The 18,580-nt window shown below is 49.1% G+C and overlaps 1 protein-coding gene across 2 annotated transcripts; it reads right to left on the bottom strand.

The window, feature by feature from the left end:
• Positions 1–467: 467 nt before the first annotated feature.
• ATAD1 (ATPase family AAA domain containing 1) lies at positions 468–17,045 on the bottom strand. Of its 2 annotated transcripts, none has more exons than XM_071438557.1 (10): positions 16,727–17,045; positions 14,035–14,209; positions 12,657–12,755; positions 12,298–12,418; positions 10,269–10,469; positions 8,976–9,082; positions 7,081–7,170; positions 5,337–5,387; positions 2,847–2,953; positions 468–1,898 (listed from the first exon to the last, which is right to left on the bottom strand). In XM_071438557.1, exons 2-10 carry the CDS (start codon positions 14,194–14,196, stop codon positions 1,778–1,780), a joined length of 1,059 nt encoding a protein of 352 aa, XP_071294658.1. In that variant the 5' UTR covers positions 14,197–14,209; positions 16,727–17,045; the 3' UTR covers positions 468–1,777. The 2 variants fall into 2 exon arrangements, with proteins under 2 accessions (XP_071294658.1, XP_071294660.1); XM_071438559.1 differs by having other exon boundaries at positions 2,817–2,953; positions 16,727–17,038.
• Between the last annotated feature and the right edge of the window lie 1,535 nt (positions 17,046–18,580).

Below are 18,580 nucleotides of genomic sequence, written 5' to 3'. Positions count from 1 at the left end.
CTCCATGTTTCCTGTAGCTCCTTCAGGCTCCAGTTTGGTGACCCCAGAGCTTCTCCTCTCCAGGTGAGCAGCCCCAGCTGTGCCAGCCTTTCCTCCCAGCAGAGCTGCTCCATCCCTCTGCCCATCCTGGTGCCTGCCCTGGGCTCTCTCCTGGATCCCAGGCTCACCCAGCCCCAGCACTGAAGTGATTTATGGGATTCACATCCCAGATCCCAGACTTTTCCCATTTCCATATCCCAGCAGTTCTGCTGTGCCTAAATTCCTGCACCCCTGTGTTAGACCATTGTGCATCTCCCATTGCTTTGGATACAGGGAAGAAGTCTAAGCAATTATTCAATTATTTTTATCCTCCCCCTCCCATTTGGTTTTAGGATTAAAGGGACAAACTCAGCCCTGCATTCCAGGGGACAGGACAGCAGGGAGCAGGCTGAGCTTGAGGGACACTGTCACCAGCCCCTGACACCGTGTCATGGCAGGGCTCCAGCCCTCCTTATTTCACTTTATTTTCCTTTGCAGTGCATTTGGTTTTACATCATTCTGTGCCTCCAATGCTTCCCTCCCCTCACAGGCAGCAGAGCTGTGACACAGCATCCCACCCCTGGGCTTTGAACATTTAATTCCCTTTACAGATTTGGGCTCAGTTAGTGCACAGTTCATAGCATTATATGAAAAAACCTCAAGTTCTTGACTATGTCTGACAATAACTTCACTAAAAAAAAACCAAACCATTTTTGCCACTCACATTTGTAACCCTTGGCCTTTATCTCAACAGAACGTTACAAGAATTCACCAGAACTGGTACCAGCAAGGACAGCACGTTGCTAAACCACATCAATAAGCCCAAAACCCATTTCCTCTCTTTAAATCCAGAGATCTGAGCATGGGACAGAGTCAAACATCACACAGTGTCCCTGCTGTGCCTCAGGGCTGTGACACTTCAGGGGACAGTGCCACGGTGGGGCTTGCAGAGACCGAGGGAGAAGCAAGTCCTGGGGACAGTGCACAGGAGCTCAGAGAGCTCAGAGGACATGGGGCTTCAGGAAAGAGCAAGTGGGATTCTACTCTAACTGCTCACAGCAAGGGAAAACCAAAAATAAAATCAGCCTTCATTTAAAAAGCCTTCAAAAGCAGAATTCATAAAAAAATTAAAATTATTCAAACATTCTTACAGAGTAGTTTACTATCTTGACTAAATGGCACCAGATTTCAAGTGGTCATGTGGAAGAAAAATCAGTAGCATTTCAAATGTTGCTTTGTTCTAGGAGCAGTTTCTATCCTGGCATTTGCTGCTAAAAGGTAGAAGTGAACTGAGTATCGAGGAATCTTTCCCCTGTACAGCTTCTGATTTGGTTTGCTTCAGGAAGGAAGTAGAAAAGATTTTCCATACTCAAGTTATCTACAGATTATGTCTATATATAAAAAAAAGTGTGGCTATGTACAGGTCCTGCACTCACACACCCATCTGCACACACCCAGCCCGTGCCAGCTCCTGCCCCTGGCCCTGGGAGCACCCACTCCTGCTGGGAGGCTCAGGGGCTCCCTGGGGACAGCACGCGGGCACTCGCTCTTGGTCTGGGCTGAATTGTTCCACTCATGATCTGTGCTTCCACTCCCAGTTGGAATTGCAATAACTTAAGAGGTTGTTGTTGTATAAAAACGATTCCAGGAACAGAACTCCCTTTGCCACCCCTGCTCCCACCCCCTGACACTGGTTTTGCTAACTGATTACAGAAGTCAAACTAAATCACATCAGGAACTGCAAACACACTCTTTTGTCTTAATCAAACACGATCTCCATGGCCAGGTTCTGCATGGAGACATCCTTGGATTTCCTCATCTTCTCGATGGCCCTGTGGAGATCCTGCTGCTGCACGGGCCGGATCTCATCTTCATCGTGCCTGGGGAGGAGAGAGACAACAGCCAGGTGAGGGGCCAGGGGCTGGGACAGCTGTGCCCACCCCAGCAGCCATCCCTGCAAGCAGCAGCTCTGCATGGATCCACTGGAATCACAGAACCCCTGAGGCTGGAAAATCCCTGCCAGCCCATGGAGTGCCAGCTGTGCCCAGTGCCCACCTTGTCCCCAGCCCAGAGCACTGAGTGCTGAGCACTGAGCTCCAGCCCTTGCTGGGACACCTGCAGGGCTGGGCACTGCAAAGCTCCCTGGGCAGCCCCTGCCAAGGCCTGAGCACCCTTTGCATGCAGAAATTGCTGCTGCTGTCCAAGCTGAGCCTGCCCTGCCCAGCTTTGCCCTTGTCCTGTCCCTGTTCCCTGGCAGCACAGCCCGGCCCCCCCTGGCTGTCCCCTCCTGGCAGGGAGTTGTGCAGAGCCACAAGGGCCCCCTGAGCCTCCTTTGCTCCAGGCTCAGCCCCTGCCCAGCTCCCTCAGCCCCTCCTGGGGCTCCAGCCCCTTCCCCTTCCCCAGACACGCTCCAGCCCCTCCATGCACCCAGGGTTGCTGCAGGCATGGCAAACAGCAGAGGGATGTCCCAGCACCATGGCAGCAGCAGGAGCTGGTGGCCTGAAGCCTGGCACTAAGCAGTGCAGCAGCAGGAGCTGGTGGCTCAGGCCACCTCCAGCTTGGGCACCTTGGAACAACCAAGGCACTGAGCTTATTTTCGGAGCCAAAAGCAACAACAGCAAGTGAGCTGTGAGGGGTTGTGTATAGTGGCAGCTGGGCATGGCAGCAGGACACTGCCCAGTGTGTGAGGCTGTGCATAGTGGCAGCTGGGCATGGCAGCAGGACACTGCCCTGTGTGTGAGGCTGTGGGCAGCCCCAGCCCCAGGGGAGCAGCAGGGGGGTGCAGCAGCCCCACGTACACGTCCTCCTCGCAGGCGTTGTTGACGTACTCCCGCACGCAGAGCAGCGCCGCGTCCCGGCACATCTCCTTCAGGTCGCTGCCCGAGAAGCCGTCGGTCTCCTTGGCCACCTGCAGCAGGTCCACGTGGCTGTCCACCTGTGGGGAGATCCAGCTCAGCCCAGGGACACTCCAGAGCCAGTGGCTCTGCTCCACAACAGTCTGAGATTGTCTTCATTTGGCAGTTTTGGGGAGCTGAATTATTCCCTTGCTCTTGGAACCTCCAAGTGGTTCACACCATCCCATGTGTCAGCTCATCAAACTCTGCCATTGCCTTCAAACCCCACAGAAACCCCAACCTGTCACAGATGTATGTTATGAAAAATCCTTTTGTTAGGAGCTTTTCTCCTGAGAAGCTGAGAAGCTTCAGCTTCTCCATGTTTTGCTGCCTTAGAAAGTGATCTGGAGAACTGTTTACCCAGCATGTGAAATTGTTTCTACTTGATGACCAATGACAGCCACCTGTGTCGAGGCTGTGAGCAGTCACAAGATTTTCCTTTCCTTTCCTTTCCTTTCCTTTCCTTTCCTTTCCTTTCCTTTCCTTTCCTTTCCTTTCCTTTCCTTTCCTTTTCCTTTTTCCTTTCCTTTTTTCCTTTCCTTTCCCTTCCCTTTTTCCTTTCCTTTCCCTTTTTCCTTTCCTTTTCTTTCCCTTTTTCCTTTCCTTTCCCTTCCCTTTTTCCTTTCCCTTTCCTTTTTCCTTTCCTTTCCCTTTTTCCTTTCCTTTCCCTTTTTCCTTTCCCTTTCCTTTTTCCTTTCCTTTCCCTTTTTCCTTTCCTTTCCCTTTTTCCTTTCCTTTCCCTTTTTCCTTTCCTTTCCCTTCCCTTTTTCCTTTCCTTTCCCTTCCCTTTTTCCTTTCCTTTCCCTTCCCTTTTTCCTTTCCTTTCCCTTCCCTTTTTCCTTTCCTTTCCCTTCCCTTTTTCCTTTCCTTTCCCTTTTTCCTTTCCCTTTTTCCTTTCCTCTTTTCCTTTCCTTTCCCCTTTTCCTTTCCCTTCCCTTTTTCCTTTCCTTTCCCTTTTCCTTTCCTTTTTCCTTTCCCTTTTTCCTTTCCTCTTTTCCTTTCCTTTCCCCTTTTCCTTTCCCTTCCCTTTTTCCTTTCCTTTCCCTTTTCCTTTCCTTTTTCCTTTCCTGCCTTCTGAAGAAATCCTTTTCTTCTGTTCTTTTACTATAGTTTTAACATATCATTTTCTTTTAATATAATATATACCATAAAATAATAAATCAGCCTCCTGAAACATGGAGTCAAGATTCCCACCTGTCCCCTCGTGCTGGGACCCCTGCAAACACCACCACACCAACCACCCTGTACTCACCTTGGCATGTCCTGGTGGATCCATCCTTGGGACCCCTGAGCATTGGTAATCCTGCACTAACCATGCTCCTGCCTGGCAAAAACTGCATCCCAGCAATACTGAACCCTTTGCCCAGGAGTTTCTCAGAACTCTGCTGTCTGCACACCTGATCCTGCTTTACACAACCCCAAACTGGGGGATTTAGAGGCAAAATTCTGTGTCTAACTCAGTGCACTGGGTCAGGCTGAACTCTTGCCAGGCAAGACTTCAGGTTTATTCCATCTTTTTATGGCATTTATTCCTTTTCCACCATGTGCATCAGGATTTCTTTTTCAAAAAGTTAAATCCAAGGTAATCTAATAAAAGGCTGAAATTCTGGGATGATTTCTTTCAAGAGGGAAACTATTCCCTAAAATTATGGTTTAAATCAGACAAGGAAAAGGAGGGCAGAACTCCCCTTGCCATGTGAAGTCTGGACTTCAGAGATCCAATTCCTCCTCCTGTGGGACAACCAATATAGGCTGGTTTTTTATCTCCCTGAAAAACTAATTTGTGTGGCTCCCTGCTGGTGAGCTGCCATTTTCAGGCCTCTTCAACAAATTTAAGTTGGTTTTACTAATAAATTATATTTATTAGGCTGGAGCTCAGCCTGCAGACATTTTGCAACATAAACTTGAAGGCAATTAGTGCTGCTGACTAAATTTGGGAGGAAGCTCTGAGGATAGGGATGCCCTATGTGGGATGTGCTCACACCTCATCCTTCCCCTCTCCTCTGAAGGAAATCTGAATTCCAGATCAAAAAAAGTCATTCCTCCTTGGTTGACTTGAGCCAAGAAGGAGTTAAAGAGTCAGCATCTTCTTGATTTCCTTCAAATTTCCTTCCCTGATCTAAACATGATTCACCTGCACTTTCTTTAGAGAGAGAAATCTCTTCTCTTATAACAGAACAAGCCAATGGAGACAGAGAAATGGAGTCACTCTGCTCAGGGGGGTGATTCACCACACAAGCCAAGGCTCCTGCTCACAAAGGAGCCAACTGCAGGGCTTTCATGTCAGGCCACACCTAAACCCACAAAAGATTCCCAAGTTCTCAGCAGAAGTGCCCTGGCAGATCAGCTCAGCCTCAGTGCAAGGCAGGCAATCACAAACCAAACCTTCTGCAGGCCAGGAGCCACTAACAGGAGCCTACTTACATTTTCATTCTTCAAAATCAGCTTCAAGATGGCCTCTCTTTGCTTCAGAGCCTGAAACAGGAGAGACTGAAGTTACCAGAGGACAAAAATGAACATTTGTGACACCCCAGGGCTTTCAGTCCCTTCAGTTCCCTGGCCCAGGACGTGTGACACACTGAGGAAACCTCTGTGATGGCAAATTCCCTTCCACAGGTGATGCTTGGGGAATTCTAAACCAGATAAATCACCCACTGTGTGATTCAAAACCCCACAGAAACCCCACAGATCCCACTGGTATATCCTGCACTAACCACACTCCTGCCTGGCAAAAACTGGATCCCAGGAACAGTGACCCCTTTGCCCAGGAGCCCACATGAGTTCCTCAGAACTCTGCAGCCTGCACACCTGATCCTGCTTTACACAGCCCCAAACTGAGGGATTTAGAGGCAAAATTCTGTGTCTAACTCAGTGCTGGAGGTTACTGAAGAATAAGGTGAGGTCTGAACAGATCCTTCCTAGCAAGGTCAAACACAGGCAACAAACACTGGGTTTTGTGCCTGCCAAACCTCACTTCCATCATTAAAAAGGGAGGAAATCCCCCCACAGACAATCTAGCAGCTGAAAAGTTGCTACTCTGTCCCAAAACCCACTCCTGCCATTTCCCTCTCCTTTGCAGGCAATTTTTGATGAGTAATCTGGGGCCTTTTCATCTCCAACTCAGTTATAAAACCTGCAAGGCTTTCCCTGCTGCCCCTGCCTGTTCCCAAGCCACAGCACAGCAATTATTGCACCTGCAGTGAGAGTCAGGGCCAGCCTGGGCTGATCACAAAGCCCAGAGGAGCAGTAAGCTCATGGCAGGGCTCTAGGGGGGAAAGGAAATTCTGTTCTCCTGTGCTGACCCTGATCCTGGGAGAGGGAGCCAATCCCTGTCATCTCCCAGGGCACTTAATTCATCCTTCTAGAGATGGGGCTGGATAGAATGACAGCACAAAGTGCTCAAATCCCCCTCCTTGCCCCCTGCTAACTGCAGGAACAGCTGCAGGTGAGGAAGGTGTGTGGAACAGGTCTGGAAGCACAGCTCATAAATGTTCCACAGGTTATAAATGCTGTTCCCAAAGGGATCCACTCCCATGGAGGGAAAGTCAGTCCCAACAACACAGGCGTGGGAACACAACTCCTCTCTTGCACAATCAAGAAGAATTTTACTCCTCCACTTTGGTCTCTGGGTTTCAGCAAAAAATGGATAATGATTTCTGTAGCCAGAAGGGAATTCAAGCACAACTGAACTCCTGATAAGACTGACACTAAAATGTCTGGTCACATCAGCAGGCATTCAAAGGTGACTGAAATAGCTGGAAAAGGATGGCAAGAGCAACCTTTGGAGCAAGGACAATTGATAAAGAACTTAATAAATCACAGAATCATGGAATGGTTTGGGTCCTGAAAGACCATCTCATTCCAAGCCCATCACAGGCAGGTTTTCCACACTGCTGTGGAAAAGGCCTGAGCAGAACTCAGTTACAAACCAGCCCTTCCCAGTGTGCAGCATCCAAACAGTTCCATTCCCAGAGGAGAGCAGGGCTGGGAAGCTCATGGTGTTGTTTCAGATAAAAGACCCAACAGACCAAAATTTCACCTTAAAAATCCAAGTTATGGATGTGCTTCAAAAACCCCAAGCCCAGGTGGGCAGGAGGCAGCATTTCCTGGAGGAAAAGCCCCAGAGCAGTGGATCTGCTGCCTGGATGGCAGGGCAGGCAGGACTCACAGGCTGGTTGATGTGGAAGCGGGTGGGCATCCTCCTCATGATGGCAGAGTCCAGGTCCTGGGGCCTGTTGGTGGCTCCCATCACAATCACCTGTGTGACACCAAGAGACAGCTCTGAAACCAGAGCTGGGAAACAGCCACAGGCTGGGAATGTCAACACCAGCCAGGGATCTCCCCCACTTCATCAACAGCAGCAACATTTACAGAAGTTACACAGAGGATTCCTGGCAGTGAGCTCAGCAAGGGCAGCCCTGGTGCCACAAACACCACCTGGGGGGAGATTTCAATGAGGCCAACTTGAAATTTCAAACCCCAAGGAGGAACTTAAAACTTCTGCTTGTGATGTCACTTTTAGTTCCTGGTGGAATTCAAAAGGAGATGTTTCAGTAAGGTGCTCAAAATTGTGGTGCTTTTATGCTGTGCTGGAAAAAGAATGACAGAAGGTTTTGGGCTGGAGAAGACCCTCAAGGTCATCTTGTTGTAAACCCTCCATGAGCAGGGCCACCTTCCAGGAGACCACCACAGCAAGGGGTTCATCACCTGGTACCCACATGGAGTCTTTCTTCTTTTACACTCAGTAAGAGTTGAGCCAAGACAGAAAATGCTTTTCAAAAAAGGCATTCCAGGAGCTCCAGGTCGGCAGTGGGTTAAAGGTGTGCAAAGCAAGCCCAACACCAGGACAGTGTTTACCTCCCTGGAGCACTCCAGCTCTTAACTCCAGAACAAATTTACTCCCCATTCACAGCTGCCTTGTTCTCCCATTCTTACTCCAAGCTGTGTACATGGCAAACACCCAGCCAGGAGAGTGACAAACGGCAGGATGATTACCCTGGCCTCCAGGACAGTGACAAACGGCAGGGTGACTGTGATCACCCTGGCCTCCAGGGCTCTGCTGCCCTGCTCCTGCCTTTGGGCCAGGCCCAGCAGCTCCAGGAAGGAAGGGCCAGCAGGGCTGGTGGCCCAGCAGAGTCACCCTGCCACCTAGAGGCACTGGGATTGCTGCCTCGGGGATGATCCACACTTCTCTGGGCATTGTTTTCTGCTAAAAGGAATATTCTTCACCTGCCACACTCCAGATTCATCTCAGCAGGTTTAGCTCACAGCTGAGTGTGTGGAATTCCAGCTGGAATCAGCACATCCACCTCAACATCTCCTTACAACTTCCTCCAAGCATTTGGGATTCTGTTTTTTCTTACAAAAGGCAAATGCTGCTGAGCTTGAGAAACCCCAAATTGTCTCACTGCAGGGAATGAATAATTTCATTTGCTCCAAGGAATTGTCAGTGTGTTGGGTAAAAAAGGTAATGCACTGTGCTTGGAAGATGGTATCAGTTTTCAGTGAAGGGTTCATACCACTGGCTTTTTACTGATGGGAAGCTTTAACCCTCAGTACACACACATCACTGGTTTTTACTCATTTGGACCAAAAATCAGCTGAAAAACATCTTTAGCACAAGCTTGGGAGAGGAGGATTTTCCCATTTATGGAAAAAATACACATTAAAAAGGCTGAAAATTTTCAACTTAGAGAACAAACATCCTCTTTAAGGGTTTTAAGAAGATTATTCCAGGTGACACCATGGCATGCAGGCTTTCTGCTACATTCAAGTTATTCAGAATCCCAGAATGGTTTGGAATGGGAGGCACCTTAAAGCCCATCCCATCTCATGTGGAAACACCACTTCTTGATTAAAACCAAACTAAGCACAAAACCAATCTTCCCAGGAAGAACAATGACCTGTGGATACAACTCCCTTCACTCCCATGAAGCGCTGGGAACCACCACCAGGTAAAGAAGCTTTGGCAATCCCTGTTCCCAGCAGCTCCAGCCCCAGTGTCCCAGCTGAAATCCCATCCCAGGGAGGGGATCCCCTCCTCCCAGCAGCCTGAGGACTCACCTGGCAGTTGTAGTCAGTGTCCAGCCCATCCCACAGGCTCATGAACTGGGCTTTCATCATGGCCGTGGCCTCGTGGTCGGTGCTGGATCGGTTCCGCAGGAAGGAATCTGGGCCAAAGCAGGGAAGGAGTCACTGCCAACCCCATCCCCACAGGAATGACCTCCTGGGCTGCTCTCTGATCTCAAAAATGCTTTTTTAATCACCACTGGCAGCAAACAACAAGCTCTGCTAAGGGTGCAAGTGGATTCTCCTCCATTGCTCAGCCTCCCTTTCAAAGGACACCACACAAGGGTGCACCCATCCCAGGAGATTCCCCACATCCTGTGCTCCAAATTTCCACCTTCCTGAACCCATGGAAAGCAGCCTCCCTGCTGGCTTCTCTGGCTCTGCATTGAAGGCATTTGAGACAGTGGTTCATGTTCAGACTCAGGTGTTTATTATTTGTTATCAGTAAAACAGCCTCACTACTGTGAGTTCAGCAGCTTTTCAGTAGAAGGCACAAAATGGCAACAATCTCTTGTTCCAAGGGCTTTTAAGACTAAACTGTCCAGTTAAGAGCTGACACCTGGATTATTTTCCCTTTTAACTCAATAACTGATCCTACAGAGCTGCAATGGGGACTTTTCTGCCCAATGACAAAATGCCACCCAAACCCATGGAGAAGGAGGAAGCAGCATGAAGAAGAAACCCAGGGTGACACCCTGTGCCCTCCATCTTGCTGCCATCCACAGCACACTAAAAATCCCAAAACCTCAATTTCTGACCCAGTGACACACCTACACTGCTCTCTATAATCTATTGCACACTTTTGTGGGTTCTGGTCTATTCTGGAGTTTAGGAAACTTCCTCCATGGATGAGGGTCAGAGTCAGTGCTGCCCTGGGGGTCAGGGCACCCCAGAGCAGACAGGGAAATATTCCCAGTGCTCTGGGTTTCCACACCTCCCCTCCTATTCTTCAGCCTTATGAAATCCCCATTCCAGAGCTCTCCTAAAACCATATTTTACCTCCCAGTATGTGCCCTGACAGCAGAAGCACTGAAGTGTATTTGTTACTGGGTTTCATCATGAACAAAAAATAAGGAGGAATTTGTTTTACTTGTGAATTCTTCCACTACCACCAGGAAAAAAACTCCATTGTTTTTCCTAATGTGCCACCATTCCTTTACAATTCTATTTCTCTTACTGAGCCTTGACTCTTCTGAAGGAAAAGATGACAGCAGATCCATACATCACTGAGCCTACAGTTCAATGTCACTCTGCTATGGCTACTGATAAAAAAAAAGAGATTTTTACCTATTTCATCAATAAAAATGATGGATGGCTGGAGCTTTATGGCCAGGGAGAAGACAGCAGCAGCCAGTTTCTGGGATTCTCCATACCATTTATCTGTCAGCGTGGAGGGCTGGAGGTTGATGAACCTACACCCAGCTTCCTTGGCAGTGGCTTTGGCAATCAGGGTTTTCCCACATCCAGGGGGGCCATAGAGAAGAACTCCTGGAAAATTCACAGTGTTAATGCTTTGCTAGGACAGGCCTGGGGGTGTCCAGGCTCAAGTTTAATCCAGGTATTAAAAGGTAAGAAATCAAACCAAGGAAACACTGTTCCATCAATCAGAGGTTTTAAGGTAACCCCTATTAAATTACAGCTCAGAACAGCCAAAGAAAATTCCCTGTGGGGGAATTTCCCCCTTTTTAGACAGGAAGGGTGAAGCTGAGAGGAGACATTTGAGAGATGACTGATTTATTGTGGGGCTGCAACATCATCTTTAAGTTCCTTTCCAACCCAAACCGCTCCATGATTCCATTTTATTCCATCCCCAGGACTATAAAGGTTACAGAAAATTAACCCCTATTTATGTCCTGGCAGGTTTTGTTTGCAGCTCCTTCCAGCCCTGCTAATAAAACTTAGCACAGAGGAGTGAGGAAAGGAAAAATCCATCACACAACAGACCCACAGACAGTTTAAACAAATTACCCACAATTAAACATGACATCTTGTATTATTTTTAAACTTGTCACAGTGCAAGAATTCACAGCAGTGTTTTTCTAAACACAGTTATAAAGAAAACAATTTCAAGAGCAACATTCAGTTAAAAGAACCCAAAACACAGGGAATTATTGAGGTTTTTTCTCTGTTTATCTGAGTGATGCCCACAAACATCATTACTCTGGAGCAGGGACTTCCTATTAACACCCAGCACAAGCCACTCATAAAACTGGGGAGCAGCCTGAGCTGGAAAATCTGCTTTAAAAAAGATAAATAAAAAAATCATTTTTTCCTTCAGCTTATTAGATCATGGCATTCATGTAATTTTCCAGACAGCTTCAGTTTGTGACTTACACAGAAAGCAGCCTGGAAAAACTAAACCAGCCACCAAAGTGCTGCATTTTCCATCCCTTGTGAGCACCCCTGAGGTGCTCACAGATCCAGGCAGCAATTAAGAGCTCCAGAAATCAATATTCCAGGGAACAAAGCTGTAAACTTGGGTGTTTTGTCCAACATTTTAGGTTTGAAGATTTTAAAAAAGCAGAATTTTTCTTCAGTAGCATACAACAAATATGGCAGTAGGGATTTCAGCAGAGGCCAACTTGTGTTTTACAGTGGAAAATGAATATTCCACCTGCCTTAAGGCTGTGGAACCCAACTCCAGAGAGAATCAAGGGATCTCCAGAGGAAAAATGGGATGTCTGTGCTGCAGAATGATGGCAATTTCTAGGAGTGGCAAAGAGCAGAGTTACAGCTCAACTCTGCCAAAGGACAACACGGGGTGGAAAGACAATGAAAATACAATTGAGGCAGTTAGAAATGCAGGATACATGGATTATAATGGCCTGGAGTGCCAGGACCAGGGGAATGGCTTCATGCTGCCAGAGAGGAGGTTTGGATGGGACATTGGGAATGAGGAATTGTTCCCTGGCAGGGTGGGCAGGCCCTGGCACAGGGTGCCCAGAGCAGCTGGGGCTGCCCCTGCATCCCTGGCAGTGCCCAAGGCCAGGCTGGAGCAGCCTGGGACAGGGGAAGGTGTCCCTGCCCATGACACTGGGTGGGCTTTAAGGTCCTCCCAAGCCAAATCATTTCATGATTCTGTGATTAGTGCACAAAAATGGACCAGCATAACCAAAATCCAGCTACTGCTTCATTATTCAGATAAAACCTCTTCACCAAAGCAGGGGAAGAGGGAAAATCTGAGGGTTTTCCCTGGCATTGGTCCTGATGTTTGCACTTTGACCTAGTAACCCACTTCCTCTTCCCTTTCTGAAAAACTGCACCTTTTATATTTCAAATCCCAAGGTATAAATCCACCATCACATTCCCTTCCTACCTTTTGGGGGCTGTAAGAGCCTGGAATTCTCAAACAAATATTTCTTCTTGATGGGCAAAATGACAGTGTCTTTCAAATCTGTGATGACATCATCTAAACCTGCAATATCACTCCAGGTCACCTGCAAGGGAAAAAACAGTGTTGGGAATGATCAGCACTGATCCTGCCAAGGAAAAGCACCCACCAGCTTCCAAGAGTGCCTTGAAAATAAAAGAGAAAAGGGATTAAACCCCTCTGCTGTCAGTGATGCAGTTTTAGACCACAGGAATGCTTCCTGTGTATTTCCACAGAGGTGCAGATAATGCAGGCCAGGGATAAAGGGGAATTCTGGAGGCCTGGGGAGCAGGGAAGGTGCTCACATGCATGCTGAGTGGGTCCACCAGGTGGGCAGCAATGCTCATCTCATACTCAGTCAGCTTGACATTCTTCACTCCTATCTGCTTCATCAGCTTTTCAGCCTGGGGGGAAAGCAAACACCAGGAAAAATCAAAGGAAAGAAATGGAATGCTTCACTCAAAAATCAGCTTTTTTGAAAGAACTGCTGGTTGTGGTTTGAAAAGCTTCTCCCTAAGAGGTGAAATCTTGTTTTAAGCAGAAGGTTCTGCTGTTTCCTAATGACTTTGTTGTCACTTGAGTGAAACCAAGTCAGATGTCTCAGTTCCCATCAAACAAATGCTTGGACCATCACATGCCCAAACCCACAACTCCTCTGTTATGAGCTAAGAAACAACCAAAACAAACCTTAAAACACAGAGTGTGCCCCCCAAGCCTCCAGAACACTTGGAGTTTGGTATTTTCACATGAATCAAGGAGAGATTAATGTATGTTTAAATTCCCAGAAGCCAGTCCATTTCTAATATGTGTCCAGTGGCTTTTCCCTAATTTACAAGGAAAACTCATTGTGCCAACACACTTGCACAATTCAGTTTCTCTTTCTGCTCAAACTTGCAGTAAGTCCAACAAGGTTTTGGGACAGTGCAGCCTCTTAGATAACAGCTGGCACTGAACCCATGGGGAAAGCTGGTTTTCAACTAAAAAGCTCATTACAGAAGGAAAACCACCCAACACAGACTGAGGTTGCTCAAAACCTGTGAAATTCTTGTCAGTCAGAAACCAAACCAAAAGGAAGCTGCCATATTTCCAAAGCAGACCTCTAACTTTTGGTGCTGAAGGGCTCCTAAAGCTTTCCCAGAGCACAAATTGTTCCAGTTCAAGGTAAGCAACAAGGTTTTCCATTTTTTCCCTCCCCTTTCCAAGGTATTTTGACTGCTGGTGAAGGTCTCTGCCTTCACTAAGTTGCCAGAAATGCAGAACTTTCAATTCTAAGTTAAGAATGAACTGAAGGTTTAAGAATTAAGAATTAAATCTTAAGAATTAATTCTCAAGAATTAATTCAAGGTTAACAAAGAGATTGATGATTTAAGGCCACTGCTGCTCAGCAAAGGTGTCAGAAGCAGAGGAGGCACGAGGCTCACAGACTTGCTGAAAATCAGAGCTCTGATTTTCAGCAACATTTTGCTCTGATTTTCAGCAACAGATCAGACCAACAGTTTTGCCACCATTTCAAGCTGGAAACTGTAATTTGTTATAAAAAATTTGTTATTTGTCATTTGTTCCACACTGCAATTTGTTATAAAACCTGAACAGACCAACAACTAAACCCAGAGACAGACTACAAAACTCCAGCTTCCCACATTCCTCAGGATCCCAAGGAAACAGTGCAGAATGCAATCCTACCTGCTTCTGAGCTTCCACCTTCTGCTTCCTGGTGGGGTCAATGGCATCCACCATCCATTTGATGGTGAAGTAGGTGACAGCCCCAAAGATGGTGAGGCGGAAGATCAGCCCCACCACCTCGTTGCGGCTCAGGGGCCGCGAGAAGGCCTCGGCGTGCACCATCCTCCTTCCTGCCCTGAGGGGAAAAGGGAGGCAAGGAAAGGACAATCAGAGCTGAGAAAACACCTGCAGGGTGCTGCAATGCTGTTGGATAAAAGGTGTCGTGCAGGGAGTTGGGATAAGTGAATGGAGAGACAGGACAAGAGGGATTGGCTCCCACAGCCAGAGGATGGGACATTGGGAAGGAATTGCTCCTGATGGTGGGCAGGCCCTGGAATGGATTTCCCAGAGCAGCTGTGGCTGCCCCTGGAAAAGGGAAGCACAGGGAGGCAAGGAAAGGAAAATCAGAGCTGAAAAAAACACCTGCATGGTGTTGGAATGTTGTTGGATAAAAGGTGTTTTAAAGGGGGTTGGGATAAGTGAATGGAGGGACAGGACAAGGGAGAATGGCTCCCACAGCCAGAGGATGGGATTTTGGGAAGGAATTGTTCCTCATGGTGGGCAGGCCCTGGAATGGATTTCCAGAGCAGCTGTGGCTGCCCCTGGAAAAGGGAAGCACAGGGAGGCAAGGAAAGGAAAATCAAAGCTGAAAAAAACACCTGCATGGGGTTGGAATGTTGTTGGATAAAAGGTGTCATGCAGGGAGTTGGGATAAGTGAATGGAGAGACAGGACAAGAGGGATTGGCTCCCACAGCCAGAGGATGGGACATTGGGAAGGAATTGTTGCTGAGGGTGGGCAGGCCCTGGAATGGATTTCCCAGAGCAGCTGTGGCTGCCCCTGGAAAAGGGAAGCACAGGGAGGCAAGGAAAGGAAAATCAGAGCTGAAAAAAACACCTGCATGGTGTTGGAATATTGTTTGATAAAAGGTGTTTTGTAGGGAGCTGGGATAACTGAGTGGAGAGAGGACAAGGGGGGATGGCTCCCACTGCTGGAGTATGGGATTCTGGGGAGGAATTGTTCCCTGGCAGGGTGGGCAGGCCCTGGAATGGATTTCCAGAGAAGCTGTGACTGCCCCTGGAAAATGGAAGCACAGAGAGGCAAGGAAATGAAAATCAAAGCTGAAAAAAACCACCTGCATGGGGTTGGAATGTTGTTGGATAAAAGGTGTTTTGTAGGGAGCTGGGATAAGTGAATGGAGAGAGAAGACAAGGGGGGATGGCTCCCACCACTGGAGTATGGGATTCTGGGGAGGAATTGTTCCCTGGCAGGGTGGGCAGGCCCTGGCACAGGGTGCCCAGAGCAGCTGGGGCTGCCCCTGCATCCCTGGCAGTGCCCAAGGCCAGGCTGGAGCAGCCTGGGACAGTGGGAGGTGTCCCTGCCACGGATGAGCTCCCAGGTCCCTTCCAACCCAAACCACCCTGGCATTCTATGCTCACAGTGGGCACAAAGGTGACATTCCCACTGAGACTGACATTTTGGGAGTGCTGCTGACCCTGAGTGCTGAATGCTGGAGCCAGGGACCTCCAGGATTTAAGCAGAGAGGTTTCTTCCCTGAGAGGAAGTTGACAGGAAAGGCACCCGGCTGCCACATTAAGGAGCAATCAGCAATTCCCATTTGATTAAAAGGAGGTTAAGAGCTGGAGCCTGCACCTGGCAGGATGTATGGGGAGTTATTAATATCCCTGGAAACCTGAAAATGCTGGATGTGGCACACAGCTATCCAGGGAAAAGCCTGACTGCTGCAGGAGCCAAGCCCAGAGAGCACAGCACCCTCAATCCTGGCAACAAAGGGCACAGAGGAAAGAACTTTGCTGAAACACCAGGAAAATTATTTATAAAATCAGGGTCAACTTCTTCCTCAGCTGCTGGGGGGGATCTGCTTGAGAATCCCCAAATCACTCCTTGGGCACTGCCCCATTTTCCTTCAGCAAGGGCAAAACCAGCAGCAACTCCTTTGGCAGCTCCTGCCACTCCCTGGCCACTCTCCAAACCAAGCTGGCAGCCAGGGCAACGCTGGAGCACCCACAGCCAAATTAACCTGGATCCCCCTCCCAGGGCACCCTGCAGCCAAATTATCCCTGGATCCCTGCTAAAGGATCTGAGAAAGTACTCCAGAGCTAGGGGATTCTGCGTGTCCTCGTCAGCCTGATTTATTCAAATAAAAGGGCTCTGTAGTCACTGAGCAAGGAGAAAACCTCCCCCAAAACCCTGTGCAGGAACCTCCTTCTTATGCAACCCATGCCCTGAGCGCCAACCGAAAGGAAAAGCTTGAACACGAGAGGAACTGAAGCAGAACCTCGCTGAGCGAAGCCCCAACCCCACACAAACGCTAAAACCCGACGGAACTCAGCGTTTGTCTCCCCTGAGGCGAGGGCTCCTCACTCGGGGCCCGCAGCGGCTCCACGCTCCCCGTTCAGGCGCAAAAGGGAAACCAAAAGCGGCAGCGGCGCTGGTTTCCGTTCCGCTCCGAGGGCACACTGCCGGGAAAGCCGGGCAGCCCCGCAGGGCCCGCTGCAGCGCGGGGATCCCCCCCGGTGCCGGGCAGCCCCGTCACGGCTGCCCCGGCCAGGGCCGGGCCGCGCCGCCCGTGACCTTCCCGCCGCCCGGCAGGTGCGGCGCGGCCGGGGCCGCTGTCCCGCCGGGTCACTCACCGTGCGGCGGCTCTCCGGGACACGGGGCGGGCCGAGCGGCAGCAGGAGGAGGAGGAGAAGGAGGAAGGCGAGGAGGAGGAGGAGCAGGAGGGAGAAGCGGAGCAAAAACCGGCGGCGGCACCGAGGGCCCGGCAGCGGCGGCGGCGCGTCCGGCGCTTCCTCCGTCCGTGCGGCGCCCGCTGGCCCGCCCAAAGGTTCCGGGCGGTGGCGGCCCGCGCGAAGGTTCCGCCCACCGGATGCGGGGCAGCCCCGGCCGGGAAGGGCCGGGAAGGGCCCGGAGCGACCGGGAGCGGCCGCAGCCGAAGCGAGCGGCTCCACCGGCACCCCCCGGGCCGCGGCTCCCGCCTACAACCGCCTAACGACAGCGGGAACTGCGCTCGAGCCCCGCTAACACATCCAATTCACGTTCAACACACGTACAACGCGTTAAGTACAAAATTATAATCTAAAACGAGACATATAAAATATAAAACATGCATATATGCACATATTTTATATAGCTAGATATATAATTTATGTAGACATAAAATATAAAACATGCATATATACACATATTTTACATATATAGATACATAATTTCTGTCTACATAACCGATATAAAACGTACCTCACATATTTACATACACATAGTGAGAGAAGAGTGTCCAGGAAAAAGGTGGAAATGACAAAATCTAATAGCTGTAATTAACCCAGAGTTTTGGCAATTTCTCTCCAGCCCTTCTGCTCTCCAGCCAAGGTTTTCCAGCGGCGGGACAGAGGAAATGGCCTCAGGCTGTGCCAGGGGAGGCTCAGGTGGGACAGCAGCAGGAATTTCTTCAGGCAAGTCCTTCCCTTTCATGCTGCTCCTGCAGGCTTTGATGATATAAAAAGATTGTAATTTCCTGGAGGTTTTTGTTTTTCAGCTCATCTGGACCATTGTGCTCATTCATTCCTGGAAAAAAAATATTTAGGACCCTTCTGGTTTTCTTCCCACTCCTGGGAAAAAAGTGACATCTGTTTTGGTGCAATTAAGGAGAAATGCAAACACACACACACACAGGAGGAAAAGCAGCTTGAAATCTACATTTTGTCACTGCTGTGGTGGCAACCTCTGAAAGAAATCCCATCCAAAAATACTTTTAAAAGATGTGGGGAAGTGCAAATTTTCAGGGTGGTGGCCAGGATTGGATTGGGCTGCAATTTATCCAGATATTGAGGGGTAGTGCTCCAATTTATCCAGATATTGAGGGGTAGTGCTCCAATTTATCCAGATATTGAGGGGTTGTGCTCCAATTTATCCAGATATTGAGGGATTGGACTCAGGGTTGTTTCTGATTTCCTTCCCAAAGTTAACGTGGGCTTTCCATTCACAGCTCCAGTGGAATGGGCTGGCTGGAAAATGGGATGTACTGGGAGCCACGGGGTTATACTGGGGGGAAAATGGTGGTGGCAGCTCTGTCCCCAAGCCCTTGGCATGTTGGAACACCAAAAACAGATGCAGGAGGTGGGAGCACAAGTTAAAACTCAGACACAGGACGAGTTGGGATGGCTGGGAACCTCAATCCAGCTCATTCCACCCCGTGCCACCTTCCACTCCATCCCACATTGCTCCAATCTGGCCTTGGGCACTTCCACGTTACCAATTTTGGGGTTTGCAGCTGGAGGAAAGGGGGAATGTGGAAATTGAGGGGGCTCACAGGGACCTCTGTGCCCACAAAGTGCTCCTCAAGGCCAGGGTTGGCACAAGGATAAGTGGATGCAGATCTGCCCCAAATATATTTAGCCTGAAAAGCATGAGGAGGTTCTGGGAACAGCTTTGCAGTGGGAATAATGGTGGCAAAACATCTCAAGGTGCAATTTGATACGTTTCTGAAA

The sequence above is a fragment of the Agelaius tricolor genome, unplaced genomic scaffold (genome assembly GCF_023055355.1).
Source record: "Agelaius tricolor isolate 1412-34295 unplaced genomic scaffold, bAgeTri1.0.p SCAF_13, whole genome shotgun sequence".
Lineage (NCBI taxonomy): Eukaryota > Metazoa > Chordata > Aves > Passeriformes > Icteridae > Agelaius > Agelaius tricolor.
This window is presented reverse-complemented; position numbering and strand designations above follow the sequence as displayed.